This window comes from Diaphorina citri, unplaced genomic scaffold (assembly GCF_000475195.1).
Source record: "Diaphorina citri unplaced genomic scaffold, Diaci psyllid genome assembly version 1.1 scaffold561, whole genome shotgun sequence".
NCBI classification, from domain to species: domain Eukaryota; kingdom Metazoa; phylum Arthropoda; class Insecta; order Hemiptera; family Psyllidae; genus Diaphorina; species Diaphorina citri.
The window spans coordinates 98,449-115,571 of NW_007377995.1; the positions used below are offsets into that span (position 1 = coordinate 98,449).

Consider the following 17,123-nt stretch of genomic DNA (forward strand, 5'->3'; position numbering starts at 1 on the left):
CGAGCCCCTATAATTTTCGCGGGCAGCCATTTTTTCGTGATGACGTCAGTTCATGTGTCAGTTCGTGATGACGTCAGTTATGCGAGGACTAGTTCTATACAATCACTCTAGATTTCAATCCCAGTCTTTCCAGTCCCTGTGTACAATCCCAAGCATGTACCATGTGCAGGTTGATAGAATTCTTGGAAAATTTCCTCAAACTCTCTTTAGGTATAGATTGCAAATTCAATATAAACAAAGTAAAGAAAAACACCTCATAGTTCAGACATGTTCAGAGAATCGTAGAATTTAGAATTTCAGGAAAATGGCCGCTGACTATGATTTTTTTCTTTGAAATTTCAAGTGTTTTCCTTCTAAAGGTGAGATACAAACAAATAGAAAAATAAAACCCACTCCAAATAAAGGTATACCCAGTTCATTTCCAATTCAATAAAATTGGTAGTTTAGTAAGTTTGCAAAATAAAAAGAACAATGAAAACATGGGCAGTAAAAAAAAGACGACCTTAAGTAGAAATAGATGGAATGAATTTACCCCTCTTCAAACCTCTAAGGCCCCAATTTATAATTCAATCCATCTCTACAGCTTGTCAAGTTCTCACGGAAAACATAGGACCAGGTAAGTTTGACGCCATCCTTGCTGAAAGCTATGCCGGAGTAGTGCATGATACTACTATGGAAAAAGTATTTTGGATACACGGTATCGGTAAAAATTATGGAAAAAGTATTTTGGGTACACGGTATCAGCATATTATTCGTTCCTTAGTAAGTTAGGCCCGTTTTCCACTATAACGTGAAGTCGATGTTTGTCACAGTACAGCAACATTTTTTCAATATTCTACCTATTGGTCTCCTAAATGCTTACAGATACGCCTTGTAAGCGCTAGACTGCGGGTTCGAGTCTCGCCCGTGGCGCATTTTATCTTGAAAGGATAGTGTTCATTCTCGGAACGGCTGGCTTTCTCCTATCCTGTCTTCCTTCTTTCTTCGATTTCGGGACGATAGGACCTTAGCAGTTACAGTTTCCTCTGTCAAACCTCTTCGAAAAAAAAAGTTGGAGCTGAAGGTGCAACGTCACTTTACTTTATGCCCAAATTTGTTTGTTTTGGTGTATTTTTTACTTTCCTTATCCTATATTTTTTTACTCTCAACATCAGAACTGTGATGCTACATTGTACATATTATTACTTACCAGTCACCCCTTCCTCTCTCTCTCTCTTTGACATTTCAATGTTCGAATTAAATCAAGTTAGCGATAAAACAACCACAGGATTCACAGGAATGAACATTGAACAATCTGATTTGTGAAAAGGCAGTCTAATTAATAATGACCCATTTCCTTCTCCGTTCCCTCAGGACATGAGTTCAACTTGGAGAGACGTCCGGCGGGATCGGTGCGAACGTTCAGTATGCCCTATGACTACGGTAGTATCATGCACTACTCCGGCATAGCTTTCAGCAAGGATGGCGTCAGCAAAACCATCGTTCCGTTGTATCCGGGAGCCGAGGATACGATGGGGCAGAGAGACGCCATGTCCAGAGTCGATCAGAAGAGGGGCTAGGAACGGTACCCTGTGGAACCCTCGAAACCGGGATACGATATACGTATTGCTGACATATTTAAAACTAATAAAACATGGCGCTCGTAATTAAATTTTACTGAGAGGGATTTTTTATTCCCCCTCCCCTTGTTCTTTTTCCCCCTCGTTCTTTTCCCAGTTTAGTTCACTTTTCCCACGTCTAATATGTTTGTTGTCACATTTGTTACATTTTTATGACATTACGTTTTTCAACGAGGCCTCTTCCTCTCTCTCTCCCTCTGTGGGATATAACTTTGCGTAGGTAATCAAGTTGAAGACCGGGTACCGTCCAACAAGGCATTATTATTATTATCTCTTAAAGTCCCTAACAACAGAACCCGAATAGACCCTAATAATCATTATTTCTCAATACCTCACCCAAGAGAAAACCAACACTATAAATCCCCCCTCATTACAGCTATGAATTATTATAATAATTTAGACGAAAAACCCGATCTTAACAGAACGGACTAGAGACGGATTTCCATCTCCCTCTCTGGTTTACCTCCTTTAATTTTATTAGCTAGGTAAGATTAGGATAGGATAGGCATGTCAGTTGTTGCTTTTCTTGGATAAATCAATCCAATTAAAGTGTAGACATTATGTAAAAAAAAAAAAAAAATTATGCACTAAATTTGGGAGGGGAAACAAAGAATGTGTAAAAATTATAATCAAGGAAAATATTGTAAATCTAATTAGGAATGAGTCCACTTGTAGACATTCAAAATAAATCATTTACCTGGCGCGAAGCGCGACCTCATGCACACCTCGCGAAGCCCCGGGAGCGCGCAGCGCGACCACATGCACAACCCCGCGAAGCCCCTGGGAGCGCGCAGCGCGACCGTAAACAGGGGAGCGCGAAGCGCGACCCCATGCTCAACTCCGCGAAGCCCCGGGAGCGCGCAGCGCGACCGTATACGCAACCCCGCGTAGCGAACACGCGAAGCCCCCGGGGGGTGGAGGGGGGCGAAGACCCCCTCCCGAGCACGAAGTGCGAGTTACTCAAAAATAAAATTGAAATTGAAATTATTATGGCCTTTATTTTCACATTCATACAAGAACGGTACACACTGCCCATCTATCCGGGAACAATCAATGTTTCAAAGGATAGGTGGGTTGGAAATTTTGAACAGTCGTAGTTGACACAACATGGAGTCAGCCGTCTTGAGGGCCATGTTGTCTTGGACTTTACGGAAACCTCTTGACGGAGAAAACAGATCGTGTGGGGCTGTTAGGGATTCTTAATTGTCATATAAGACTCTACACTACACCAAACAGGAGCTATCGCCACACATTTGACAGTTGTTTACCCTTTGTTATCTTTTCTTAGTTATGCATAAAATAACCTCAAAAATGATCAAATGTGTACCCAGTGTACCTCATGCTCATGACATCAGACTACTGGTAACTGGTCCACTGAATGACTGAAGCAACGAAAAAAGAAGAAATTCTAGCTATCTAGGACTTCCTGCATGTATATTACAATATACTCACCTCATGAGGTAATTTTTTTACAATTACTTTGTAGCCTCTCACATTTATAATCATGTACAGATATTTGAAGAGCTTATGTTTCAAGCTCATGGGAGCATTGATATTTCGCACTCGCACAATAATTTCATCAAGGATCTCATCCAAATGAGAGTCCAACAAATGTGCTTGCTCCCTATACTGATCCATAATAAACTGGAATTTCTGAAGGCTGCTTTCATATTGTATATCATCATCAAATATGTTCTCTATATTTAAGATGAGTTCAATAATTATTTGGTGTTCAGAGAAATATTCCAACGTGCACCCAGGAAACACACCTTGCTCCAAGTTCTCATCTGGATCAGTTTCCATCTGGAGATCTATAACAATAGATAGGTAGGTGAAATATATTAACTATGGCCTGGACCGGAGTTTAAACATAATAATAATAATAATAAAAATCCTAAATTTGTCCATCAAGAAAACATTGAACTCTCTCTTACACCTTTCAAATTTCCATCACTTGAATCCTTCTACAAATATTTGGGAATGTCACAAGATCTTGTACTAAACAAATCAGAAGCAAAAGAAAAGGTGAAGAATGCATATGCCTCAAGAATGAAAAAGATCCTCACAACCGAATTGAATGGACAAAACAAGATCAAAGCCATAAACAGTTGGTGTGTTCCTATTCTATCCTATTCATTTGGCATCATCCCTTGGGCGAAAACAGATCTACAAGCTTTAGATAGACAGACGCGAGTTCTGATGACTCAGCATCGCATTCATCATCCAAGAAGTTGTATGGAACGTCTATACCTACCTCGTGCCATGGGAGGTAGAGGTCTCATAAACCTTGAGAAGTTTGCCCAGAAAGAGAAATTCAACCTGAAGAAGTACTTCCTCAACAAGAAGACTACATCTCCCCTTCACCAAGCTATAGTTGATGCTGATGATAATCTATCTGCATTAGACCTGAATAGTAACAATATGCCAGAACAAATCAAAAATGTAGATCTGATCAATTGATGGGAAGAAAAACCACTACACAGCCGGTTCAAAACTCACCTGAACAACAATCACCACTCTTCCAATGCTTGGCTGAAGAAAAGTTCATTGTTTGGTGAAACAGAAGGATTTGTTCTTGCTATCCAAGATGAGGTGATTGAAACAAGGAACTACATGAAACACATCGAGAAGAAGAATGTAGACGACCGATGCAGATTATGTCAGCGTGTATCCGAAACTATTCAGCACATCACATCCAGTTGCTCCATCCTCGCAAATACTGACTATCTGCAACGACACAATTCCTCTGCTAAAATTGTACACCAATTTCTTGCGTTGAAGTTTGACCTCACCACTGACAAAACAGAATATTACAAATATCAGCCTCAACCAGTGCTTGAAAATGAAAATATGAAGATATATTGGGATTCGACAGTAATCACAGATCGAAGGATTGAAGCCAACAGGCCTGATATTGTACTGGTAGACAAAAATGAAAAAACAGTCAAACTCATCGACATTGCTCATCCTGCAGACCACAACATCCTTCACTCTACAGCAACAAAGATCCACAAATACCAAGATCTTGCCATTGAAATTCGCAACATGTGGGATATGACAAGTGTTGAAGTAATTCCTGTTGTGATGTCAACCAATGGTCTCATCCATCCAAGCTTCTACACCCACGCAAAAAAGATTGACCTGCCACAATATCTCGTCCACAAAATTCAAAAATCTGTCTTACTTGAGAACTGTCGCCTGCTAAGAAGATTCCTCTCACATTAACTTCACATCAAAGCAACAACATCATGAACAACAATTATGTTTGCTATTAATAGCCCATAATTGGAAACTTACCATGTACCATATTATATGAGAAATAAAGTTCCATAATAATAATAATAATAATAATAAAATAAATAAATAAATAAAAAGTTATGCATCACCGATAGTAGAGCTAAATCCCCGGTGTGGTTGGGTATTTTGTATAAAAGACTAGGGCAAACCCGTCGCGGGCCCCCCTCCACCCCCCGGGGGCTTCGCGTGTTCGCCACGCGCCACGACTCTGGCAACACTGAAAAATGTGAAAATAGGTACCGATATTTTATTCAATACCGATAATTTTTTTTTTTAAATATTATTGAAACAAAAGTATCGATACAAAATATCGATATATCGAAACAAAAGTATCAATATTTCAAAATATTGATATACATATATTGCCCATCTCTACATTCAATGGTGATATCAAAATCCAGGTTCAAACCCGGAAGTGGCACTTTTTGTTTCAAAGTAGTCATTTCTCGAAAAATTCAAAAGAGAACCCCCATTTTGGTACTTGTGCAGAAGTCATGTCCATGGAATATTGCTACCAAAGGAACTGGCACAAACAAGCAGTAACCAGTGTTATTATAGGGTTAGGTTAAACACAAAAAGGAGTTTTCACAATTACAGCAGAGATTAGTGTTATTATAAGATTAGGTTAAATACAAAAAGAAGCTTTCTTTTCCATGGACATGACTTCTGCATAATTACCCCTGTTTTTTATTTCATTTTTGAAATCTTTGTCAAATTTCATAGGGAACCAAATAATCTTTTGCTATTATTGCCAAGTGAGAAGTACGGGGGGCAAGATTTTTTTTTTTTTTTTTTTTTTTTTTTTTAACTCCGCTCCATGTTTTTACCGTCGAACCCTGCCCCCAGCTGAAATTTGGGGGACTACTTCAAAAATTTTGCATTTTAAAAGATAAAACAGTATAGTAGGTACCCCAAACTTCAACTTCTCATCTTTAAGCCATTAAAATAATAATAATAATAATAATGTAATAATAATACATAATATAATAATAATAATAAATAAATAAATAATAATCAATAATAATAATAATAATAAAAATAATAATAATAATAATAATAATAATAATAATAATATAATAATATAAATTAATAATAATAATAAATAATATATTAATAATAATAATAATAATCAAATAATAATAATAATAATAATAATATAATAATGATAATTAATAATAATATTAATAATAATAATATAATAATTAATAATAATAATAACTAATAATAATATAATAATAATAATAATAATAATTAATAATACATAATAATAATAATAATAATATAATAATAAAAATAAATAATAATAATAAATAATAATAATAAATAATAATAAATAATAATAATAATAATATAATAATAATAATAATAATAATAATAATAATAATAATAATAATAATATATAAAATAATAATAATAATAATAATAATAATAATAATAATAAAATACATAAATAATAATAATAATAATAATAAAACTAATAATAATAATAATAATAATAATAATGATAAATAATAAATAATAATAATAATAATAATAATAATAATAATAATAATAATAATATAATAATAATAATAATAATAATTAATAATAATAATAATAATAATAAATAAAAAATCAGGGCTTCCAAGATTTTTCCAACACTCTGTATATATGTTTTTATACCTATCAAATAAAGATGTCAATATTTTCAAAAGATGAATTGACTTCTTTAATATTTTGCTTTTTATCATAGGTAAGTAGGTACCTAAATATGTAAATTTGAAATTTGGGTAGGTATGTTTTAGGGAAGAATATTTGTCATATTTCATCTCCTAATGTTTGTTCTAAGAATGATCTGAGGTCTACTTTTTTGCAGTTTTTTAATTGCAAAAACATTTTTTTCTTAAATATTACAGGAACCAATTATTTTGGAGTCTGTGCTTTGCTTGACCCAATGAGAACCACCTCTAGTGATGTCTCACGAAACTGTTTCCAAACACGGTTTCAAAACCGAGAATATGGATCCGGTTTTTGAAACCGCTGAGTTAAAGTTTTGAAACTTGAATTATGACACCCTATGAAATCTCAGACTCACAACCCTAGTACTCTAGTAAAGTGAAACCGCTGAGTTAAAGTTTTGAAACTTGAATTATGACACCCTATGAAATCTCAGACTCACAACCCTAGTACTCTAGTAAAGACAGAAGCCAGAAGCACAAGCGCACTACAAACTATGTCGATACCTACTGAAACTGAAACCTAGGTTTCAGTTTCAGCTCCCTGCTTGGTCTGCTTTGTAAGGTAACGGACCCAAAAGTTTCAGGTTTCAGTTTTGAAACTCAGATCCGAAACCTTGGAGCGTTTCGAAACTTGGGATCCGGAGCCCTGAAAAGTTTCATTTTTCCCAACACTAACCACCTCCCCTCCCCCCATGTGTTTCCCACCCTTTTACCTAAGAAATGCTCCTATGAAGAAAGCACCCAAAGCATGTGGTCCTATGTGCATGCATATGTAGAATATTGTTTTACAAATTCATGTTAAATTTGGGCGTACAGTTCCAGAGATATACCTAAACCAAATCAACTGCCCTTCCTTCGATAGTGAATAGATAATATGTGCATCACTCGATCAATTTGGCCCAAAAACTATACCTACAGTCTGCCCAAAAACAATACAATTCTATTCTGACCGAATTCTTCCCTAAAATCCCTTGTTCAGGATGAAAAAAATCTTGCCTTACCACTTACCTTTATATTTACGAGCTTTGTTTGTAAAAAATATTGATACACCTTTTTAAGCTTTAGTTAGCTCTTAGCTCATTGCTCATGCTCAACTTGACTTGAAAGTTGAAAGTCTTTGAACTCTTGAAACTTGAAACTAGAGAAACTACGAACTACAAATACAAACTACTACAACTACAACGTACAACCAGTGAACTCACTACAACGGTACAACGTACAACTACAAGACTACAACCTACAACTACAACTCTACATACTTGAAAGTTGAAAGTCTTTGAACTCTTGAAACTTGAAACTAGAGAAACTACAAACTACACGCGTATTTTATTTTGTGGCAATGTTGGAAAAAAGTGAAAATTTTTCCATTTCGTCCATTTTTTGTATTTTATTATTCACTTCCCCTAGTAACAAAGTAACGTACGGTAATGGAGCAGTTGCAAATGGGTAAAAAATTAAAAATTATAAATAAATGGTCGATTTTCGATTCCTATGTAAAAAGTTGGGAAAAATCCAAATCTGAGGTCTGAGGTCAAAACAAACTCCGAAAAAATAACTCTAAAAGGTCGAAAATTCAATTTTTATTTTCCGTTCTAATGAAAGAGTTTAAATAATATGTGTGACGTCAGACTTTACGCAGTTGTTTTTTCGTCCGTTAGGTAGCACCACTGTGCAAGCTCGCTAGCGGAGGAGCAGAAAGAACTGCGCAAAACGTATGTGCACAAACACATTAAGGCCGTGGTTATGAACAGGGCCATCGTAGGCCATCGTAGGCCTTTTTGCGTGTAAAGTTGGCGGGAAATTCGAATTTTTGATTTTTTTTCCGCAACTTGTACAATCTGAATTCATTTTTTACTTTTTATCTTTAGTTTGCACGTTTATATTATACTTTTCATTTAAATTAGATATTACAAACAAGCGAATTACAAAGCAAACAAAAATAAATATAAAATGAATTTTAAAAATTGCCGCCGGGACAGCTATCTCACGTCGTCCGAGCTCATCTCAGCCCTGTTCATAAACACACCCTAATGCGTTGCCTGCGAGGGAGCTTTGCTCGGGACATTTGATGTGACGTCATCGCCTACGGGAGCGTATTCCGTGACGTCAAAGTTCACGATTTACCAATATTTTTTAAATCGATTTATCTCGGGATCTAGAAGTCGTAGAAGAAAAAGAAAAATTCCGCTGGTCCTCATTTTTCTTGCTCTATGATTTTGAAACATCACCCAAGTAAGCGCAACTGATGTATTGTAACGGTAATCCCATTTGACCAATTTTGCAACACTGTTCAAAGTAAAGATACCTACCTACCTATGAAAAGTTGAATATTGCATATTGCATTGGATAAAATTGTACGGTAATCCCATTTGACCAATTTTGCAACACTGTTCAAAGTAAAGATACCTACCTACCTATGAAAAGTTGAATATTGCATATTGCATTATTTATTGCATGCATTTATTGCAAGAATGCAAGAAAAATTCGCTGTATGTTGTATTTAAAAATCAAAATAAAACCAACATAAGTGATAAAATCGTTTATTATTATCATTTTCAATATTCAATTCTAACCTTTGAACTACCTTTAGAACACTCTTAGGGTAAGTATTTTATGTTACAGGCAGTTAGAGTTCAAGATTCAAGTTGAGAGTCAACAAGTAATATAAACTGAAACAATCAGTGCTAGTTGATTTGAAATTTTTAAATCATATTACCTGGATGGTGACCATCTGAGGAATACGCATGCTGCTGGGTTCCTGGCTCGGCTGGCTCCACTCAGGGTGGGTGAGGTTAAATTGAGGAGGTGGGTAGCTAGTTGCTGAATTGCCCAGAAAACCTCAAAGTTACGTACTAGCAAGCACTAGTCATAACGGGTGTAAAAATAATATAGGTAGGGTAAGTGTACCATTTATTCGCCCACACTAAAAAACATACCATTTATTGGCCCACCTGTGGGTCTACGCCACATAAGTCTAAACTGGACAAACTTTTCCAAGATCCAATTTCATAAAAAAAAGGGCTTTAAGAATGCTATTGAACCAGTGGTATTTCAAAATTGTAGTCATAAAAACGAAAATTAGAAAAATCAAAGTTCCTTCCTAAAAAAAAAAAAAAAAAAAAAAAAAAAAAAAAAAAAAAATTTTTTTTAAAAACATAAGTCTGAACTGGACAAACTTTTCCAAGATCCAATTTCATAAAAAAAAGGGCTTTAAGAATGCTATTGAACCAGTGGTAGGTATTTCAAAATTGTAGTCATAAAAACGAAAATTAGAAAAATCAAAGTTTCTTCCTAAAAAAAAAAAAAAAATATAGTCAATTCTTTCTAAAATCTAACCGTTTTTCTTAAGGATTCATATTTGTGCCTTAAGGTTTCTATACATTATTTTTCATTATTATTTAATCTTAACATATCTGTGATAATTAAGTAGACAATATTCCACGTCTTTTGGTTAAAGTATCAATTTTTTATCTCTAATACAGACCATTTAAAAGGTACGGGCATAATCATCTTTAACTTCAAGTTACTCGCGTCTCGCGTGCACGGTAATTCCTTTTCTAATTCTGTAATCTTAACTATAGTCCTTGCTCTCCCGAACAGTTGTGGTCCGTCCATTTAAAATGTACGGGCAAATAAATGGATGAAAAGTTTATCCATCTCCCTAATGGGCAAACAATGGGCAAACAATTGGACCTTCCTATAAAATCATGGTTCCAATTATTGGCCCATGGCATTTTTCTCATTTCTATTCTATAAGAAGCGATTAAGAGCTTTAGGGGTGAATAATTATTATAAAAGAATACCTTTAGTTTGGTACGGGCAAATAAATGGATGAAAAGTTTATCCATCTCCCTAATGGGCAAACAGTGGGCAAACAATTGGACCTTCCTATAAAATCATGGTTCCAATTATTGCCCCATGGCATTTTTCTCATTTCTATTCTATAAGAAGCGATTAAGAGCTTTAGGGGTGAATAATTATTATAAAAGAATACCTTTAGTTTGAGGTTTTTTATACAACTGAATGTTGAAAATACCTAACACATAATTAGTTATTTACCTAGCATTACTTGTGATAAAAAAGCTGTATCAACTGCTTGTAGAAATAGGTTAGATAATATTTTTGTATTATTTATTAATTAATAATTATAAATAATAATTACATTAATGTCGTTGCCTGCGAGGGAGCTTTGCTCGGGACATTTGATGTGACGTCATCGCCTACGGGAGCGTATTCCGTGACGTCAAAGTTCACGATTTACCGGTATTTTTTAAATCGATTTATCTCGGGATCTAGAAGTCGTAGATATGTTCCTAGTTAGGTAGGTAGATACATTATAATAATTATTATTATTATTATTATTTTTTTTTTATCATTTCGGCCATCTTGGACCACATAGTTTTAATTATCACTGGCTTTTCTTCCTTGCCAGTAGATAGGTACATTATTATTTATTATTCTTATGATTAATAATTAGTATATTTATTTAATATTATTATTTAAATTATTATAATTAACTATTATTATTATTTTCGATCATTTGTCCGTTTCTTGCTGAGAGGTAATTCAAAAAATGTTGCAATTTAGTTTACAGATTTTCATATTTTTACTCTACTTCTTTTAATATTTTTCTATTTTTTCTATTAAAGTTAATATATCCATGATGGACTCAATCAAGAGCTATTTTATTCCTCTAACCTACATATAATTATAGTTGAGCCATTATTATTTTTATTGAAGAAATATGGCAAAAACTGACGTGGGCCAATAATTGGAACCAAATGGGCGAATAATAGGAACATCATTCTGAAAAGTGGGCGAATAATAGGAACACTCGCACTTTTTCTACTTGATGGAAATTTTCGGAAAATCGGTGTACCTACTATTATTATTTTACTATAAATACATTCTATTAAGGACTTACTTCCGCTTCAAAAGAACCTAAGATCACTATTTCAAAATAATTAATACCCCAGAGATATAACCGTTTTTGTCTGGAAAAACCCTTAGGTGGGCAAATAAATGGTACACTTACCCTATAAACAAAAAATGAGAGTCGTTAGTTCTCCTTAACCTCCCCATTGCCAATGTCCACAATTGTGGACATCTCCTCTGTAGTGATAGAATACCAATAAAGTCTTGACAGACGTAGTGAATAGTGATGGGTCGTGGGTAAATAGTAAATACCCACTGGGTGGGTAAATAAAAATTGGGTATTTACCGGGGTATTTATCCACCCCCAGGGTGGGTAAATATCCGGGTATTTTAAAAAAAGAAAAAAAATGAACAAAAAACATTGTCACTTGATTTTTTTTTTTTTTAATTTCCCGGGTACAATTCGACTTAGGTGCTTCTTGAAAATACCCGGGAATTTATAAAAATTGGGTATTTACCCCAAAAATAAGTACCCGGGTATTTACCCATCACTAGTAGTGAACAATGACCAATGTCCTCAATTGTGGACATGTATTCTTGTAGTAAATAAACAAACATATACTCTAAAGTATACTCTAGTGATAGAAATTCGAACCTTCAAAAAAACTGCTGTAAATTTAGGGCTAGAGCTTCACTTATATAACAAGCTGGGTCTGTCCCTCCGGGAATTTTTACTTCCTATTACTACAGTATAGCGGAGCTATACTAGTAATGAAAGTATTGCAATCGGTCCAAATTTTCAAAATCGGGAAATGGTTTTTCCTTTCACTATGTTCACTTTCGCGCATTTGTCGTATCCGAACTTCATTCCAATGTGGTCACTGAAAGTCTTCACCTTTTCTATGAGGGTGTTTAGGTTATTTTCGTTGTTTGCGTATAATTTTAAGTCGTCCATGAATAGGAGGTGGTTTACAGTTCTCGTCTCATTCCTCAGTTTGTACCCTATTTCCGTAGCTTTCAGCACCGATGTTAAAGGTATGAGAGCTATGCAGAATAGCAACGGCGACAGGGCGTCCCCTTGGAAGATGCCTTTTTTTATGGTGATCTCATCTGTTTCTATCCTTCCGTCATTAGTTTGTATCGTTACTTTCGTTTTCCACTTTCCCATTAAGTGTTTGAGGAGTTCTATGATTCTGGGTGTGATCTTGTACATCTCCAGGGTGTTTATTATCCATTCGTGGGGTATACTGTCATAAGCTTTTTGATAGTCTATCCAGGCCATACTTAGTGTTTTCTTGTTCTTTTTGCTATCTTCTGTTATTTGTTTGTTGATGAGTAAGTGATCCTTGCATCCCATTGATCCTGATAGTCCCCCTTTTTGTTCGATTGGTAATAGGTTTTTATCTGCTAGGTGGTTGTATATTTTTGTTTTCAGTATTGACGTTAGCAGTTTGTAGATAACAGATAGACATGTGATGGGCCTGTAATTTTTAACTTCCTCAGTTTTCTCATTCTTTGGGATAAGGTGTGTTAGTCCCTCCGTTAGCCATTCGGGCGCATTTATCGGTTGGTCTATCAGGTTTTGTAAGCTTTTTGCCAGGTGTTTGTGGGTTTTTCTCAGGTATTTTAGCCAAAAGTTGGTGATCTTATCTCTTCCTGGGGCCTTCCAGTTGTGTGTGTCTTTTACTGCATTGCTGACATCATCTTCATCTATTCTGAATTCATTCATCGCTGTTATACTGTCTGTTTCTCTTTCTTGTTGTTGTATCCATTCAGCATCTCGGTTCACTTCTTGTCTGATACTCCATATCTCTCTCCAGAAGGACTCAAATTCTTCTCTGCTTGGGGGATTGTTTATATCTAGTTTCTTGTGTCCCATTTCTCTATAGAACTTTTTCTTATCGTTTTCGAACATCTTGTTTTGTTGGAAGGCCTTATTTCTCTTTTCGTACCTCCTTATTCTTTGAGCCCAAGCGCTAACTTTCTGTTTTAGGGTTTCTCTTATTTGTTCTAGGTTGTTGGGTTTGTATTTCTTTATTATTTCTTTTACTTTCCTTCTTACTCTGTTCGACATGTTGTTCCTGTTTGATTCTTCGATTATAGATATTTCTTTCCTCTTTTCATCTATTCTTTTCCTAATCCTTAGTATCCAAGGTGGGTTATTTCTTCTTCTTATATTGCTCGTGTTGGTCCTTTGTTCTACTTTTGTGAATTTGCCGGTTATGATATACGCTGCAGTGTAGATCAGGTTGCTTATCTGAGTGAGGTCGGTGGTATTTCTATCTTCTAATATTTCTCCTAGTGCGTTATCATACTTTTCGATCATTTCGTTTAGTTTCTGTGACCAGAAAACTTTAGGAAGGGTTGGCCGTTCATTTAGACTTAGGCTTCCGACTTTTTCTGCTTCCTCCAGAACCAGTAATGGTTCATATTGAAATTCAAACCTAAAAATGAAATTTAAATTTCTGGCCCTGATGGCCTCCGGGGGTGAAAATCAATGTTTCGAAATTTATTTTTTGGGGCCGAATTTCAATGTGAATCATTAGTGAGACCTATTTGAAGCACAAATCACCCATCGATATGAATTTCCCATTTTTGGTGCTTCCCCTATTGGCGGGAGAACATGGAAAAATGAAAATTTGAATAGGCTATAACTCCGGCCCTGGTTGTCGGATCGAGCTCAAACTTATACCAAAGTACTACGTTCCTAAAGACCTTTGATATGATGTATCACAAACAGGGGGTTCTCATTTAAGATTTTAAAGTTGGCCCCGATTTTGCGGACTTCGCGAAATTTTTCGCGAGTCGCGATATGGCCAAAATATCCGCATTAAAAATCAAAAAGTTACGGTTTTTCTTTCGAAATTTCAAACAGGCTTCGAGAAAAACAATTTAAGCATTAATTCTGGGACACCCTGTACAGGTTGACCAGGTTTGGATAAGTCCTTCTATGGGGACAGACCGACCGACAGTGAAGCAAATACAATAGCCCGTCCCTTATACCTTTTTATTACTATCGTAATAATAAAGGATGGACGGGCTAAAAAAAAGAGGTGTCCACAATCATGGACATTGGTCATCTATCCATACAAACGAATTTTTTGCTTGGTAATGAGGAGTATTGAGGAGGCTATTCCCTAGCAGTGAAGTACGAGATAGGTAATTTGTTTCCACAGACACATATGAACCTCAAAACGTGTTTTGACACTAAAAATGGACAATCAAAAATTTTGAATGAATAGGTACATACCTGCATTATTTCCCTTATTATAGGATAAGGATAGTAAAAAGTTACCAACAACTGAGAAAAGGTTTTCTTTTTATCATTATTTTTTAAAATTATAAAGTTAGCAGGAGGGAGACATAGGTTTTTCCAGTTAAATAACATCTCATTTATTATTATTATTATTATTATTATTATTATTATTATTATTATTATTATTATTATTATTATTATTATTATTATTATTATTATTATTATTATTATCAATCATCAATCATCAATCATCAATCATCAATCATCAATCATCAATCATCAATCATTCAATCATCAATCATCAATCATCAATCATCAATCATCAATCATCAATCATCAATCATCAATCATCAATCATCAATCATCAATCATCATCAATCATCAATCATCAATCATCAATCATCAATCATCAATCATCAATCATCAATCATCAATCATCAATCATCAATCATCAATCATCAATCATCAATCATCAATCATCATCATCAATTCATCAATCATCAATCATCAATCATCAATCATTCAATCATCAATCATCAATCATCAATCATCAATCATCAATCATCAATCATCAATCATCAATCATCAATCATCAATCATCAATCATCAAATCATCTCAATCATCAATCATCAATCATCAATATCAATATCAATCATCAATCATCAATCATCATCATCAATCATCAATCATCAATCATCAATCATCAATCATCATATTCATTATTATTATTATTATTATTATTATTATTATTATTATTATTATTATTAGTATTATTATTTTACACTATACCCCTTGAAACTACATTTAGAATACTCTAAAGCTAGAATCTTCTTTCCCTTTTATAAAGGTTGTCCCAATAAAAACGCAAAATTTGATTGTTCAATAAAGCATGGGTGTCCATGGCAAAGAACAGATTTCTTACATTCATGATTTGAGAAGTAAACATTCTAAAATTTTATATGGAACAATATATCAGGCAAAAACCTCTTCACCTTTGATGGCACAGTCATACTCTTTTGGAAAAATTTTTGATGACAAATCAGAGGAAATCAGACTGGATGTCATTGATGAAGCATTCAATTTCACCTCTCATTGCTTTGCTTGTGGGTTTGTTGGTGTAAACCTATGACTTTAGATACCCCCTCAGAAAGTAGTCCAAGGGGGGGAGGGGTTAAATCACATGATAATGGGGGCCAGGTCACTAAAAAGGGAAATGACATGATCATGACCAGGAGAATGCTTGTGCAAAAATGACAATGTTTTCATTTTATTATGCTAACACATTGCTGAACAGTGTAGTGCTCCATGATGACTAAATTTGAATATTTACAATCAATCTGTCAAACGTGGGTCAAGAATGCAAAATAAAACAAGTCATAAGTAACATAGTTATGAACTTATGACCCTTCCAAGTCTTGTGTTATTATTGGGATGCCCTTTAGAAGCTTTTTTCAAGTTTGAGTAAATAAGTGAAACTGGAACTATACCTACCTGTTCTAAAATCATCACCCAACCTTTTTTTTTCTACTAGCAGTTGGTACTCCCCGATCGGTGCCATGTTCTGCGAGCACCCTTATGAAGGTTTTTTTTTTATAGTTTCAGTGAATAAATTAAACTGGAGCTTTACCAGCAAGTTGAAAAGTAATGGCCAAATATATAATACAAATAGCTATAGTTTCAGTGAATAAATTAAACTGGAGCTTTACCAGCAAGTTGAAAAGTAATGGCCAAATATATAATACAAATAGCTGTCCTTGGTGCACAAGTTGTAGGAAGAGCTTTTGCAAAAGCACTCAGACAAGAATATGCTGCTAGTCAAGAAGCTGCTAAAAGAGCTGGTGGAGGGAGGCAAGGCACTGCTCAAGCTTCAGAAAACCTTCGCACAGGCATGACATTAGATGAAGCAAGAGATATTTTGGATATTAAACAACTGGATCCCAAGGAAATAAAGCAAAGATACGAGTTCCTGTTCAATGCAAATGATTCTTCAAAAGGAGGTTCTTTTTACATCCAATCCAAAGTAGTGAGGGCAAAGGAAAGAATTGATCAAGAGGTGAAGAAAGTGTCTGGGGATTACTCCTCATAACTCTTAATTGTACAAAATTTACTGTTAAAGTAGGTAGGTATATATACTTAATTTAGGCAGACTATAGAATGCACTTAGTGGTTGACCTATCCTTTGTACAGGACCACCACACACAAAGTCATGCTATGCACTCCCTCACATGTCTTGTAATGGTGTGTTTCGACTCACGTGGCATTTGCTGATCCGTTTCCATTTAAACCAGTGGTGCACAACCTTTTATGACTCATCACCCCACAGGAATAATGAATGAGTGACTGACCCCACCCCCCCC

At 34.9% G+C, this 17,123-nt stretch overlaps 2 protein-coding genes across 4 annotated transcripts; one reads left to right on the plus strand and one right to left on the minus strand.

Annotated features, from left to right (window-relative positions):
• Positions 1 to 3,028: 3,028 nt before the first annotated feature.
• LOC103510109 (tubulin-specific chaperone D-like) lies at positions 3,029 to 7,877 on the minus strand. Of its 2 annotated transcripts, none has more exons than XM_026824259.1 (2): positions 7,643 to 7,877; positions 3,029 to 3,430 (listed from the first exon to the last, which is right to left on the minus strand). In XM_026824259.1, the coding sequence occupies exon 2, from the start codon at positions 3,420 to 3,422 to the stop codon at positions 3,057 to 3,059; it is 366 nt and encodes a 121-aa protein (XP_026680060.1). In that variant the 5' UTR covers positions 3,423 to 3,430; positions 7,643 to 7,877; the 3' UTR covers positions 3,029 to 3,056. The 2 variants fall into 2 exon arrangements, with proteins under 2 accessions (XP_026680060.1, XP_026680061.1); XM_026824260.1 differs by lacking the exon at positions 7,643 to 7,877 and adding an exon at positions 5,006 to 5,447.
• Positions 7,878 to 9,000: 1,123 nt separating this feature from the next.
• Positions 9,001 to 17,118, plus strand: LOC103510110 (mitochondrial import inner membrane translocase subunit Tim16-like). 2 transcript variants are annotated; one of them, XR_001809527.2, is made up of 2 exons: positions 9,001 to 9,236; positions 16,363 to 16,419. XR_001809527.2 is itself a non-coding variant. In XM_017444451.2 (2 exons), exon 2 carries the CDS (start codon positions 16,490 to 16,492, stop codon positions 16,850 to 16,852), a length of 363 nt encoding a protein of 120 aa, XP_017299940.1. In that variant the 5' UTR covers positions 9,029 to 9,236; positions 16,442 to 16,489; the 3' UTR covers positions 16,853 to 17,118. The 2 variants fall into 2 exon arrangements, 1 of the variants encoding a protein (XP_017299940.1); XM_017444451.2 differs by lacking the exon at positions 16,363 to 16,419 and adding an exon at positions 16,442 to 17,118 and having other exon boundaries at positions 9,029 to 9,236.
• The last annotated feature ends 5 nt before the right edge of the window (positions 17,119 to 17,123 follow it).

Coding starts and splice junctions, on each gene's coding strand:
- LOC103510110 (XM_017444451.2), top strand. CDS start 16,490: ATGGCCAAATATATAATACAAATAGCTGTCCTTGGTGCACAAGTTGTA.
- LOC103510109 (XM_026824259.1), bottom strand. CDS start 3,422: ATGGAAACTGATCCAGATGAGAACTTGGAGCAAGGTGTGTTTCCTGGG.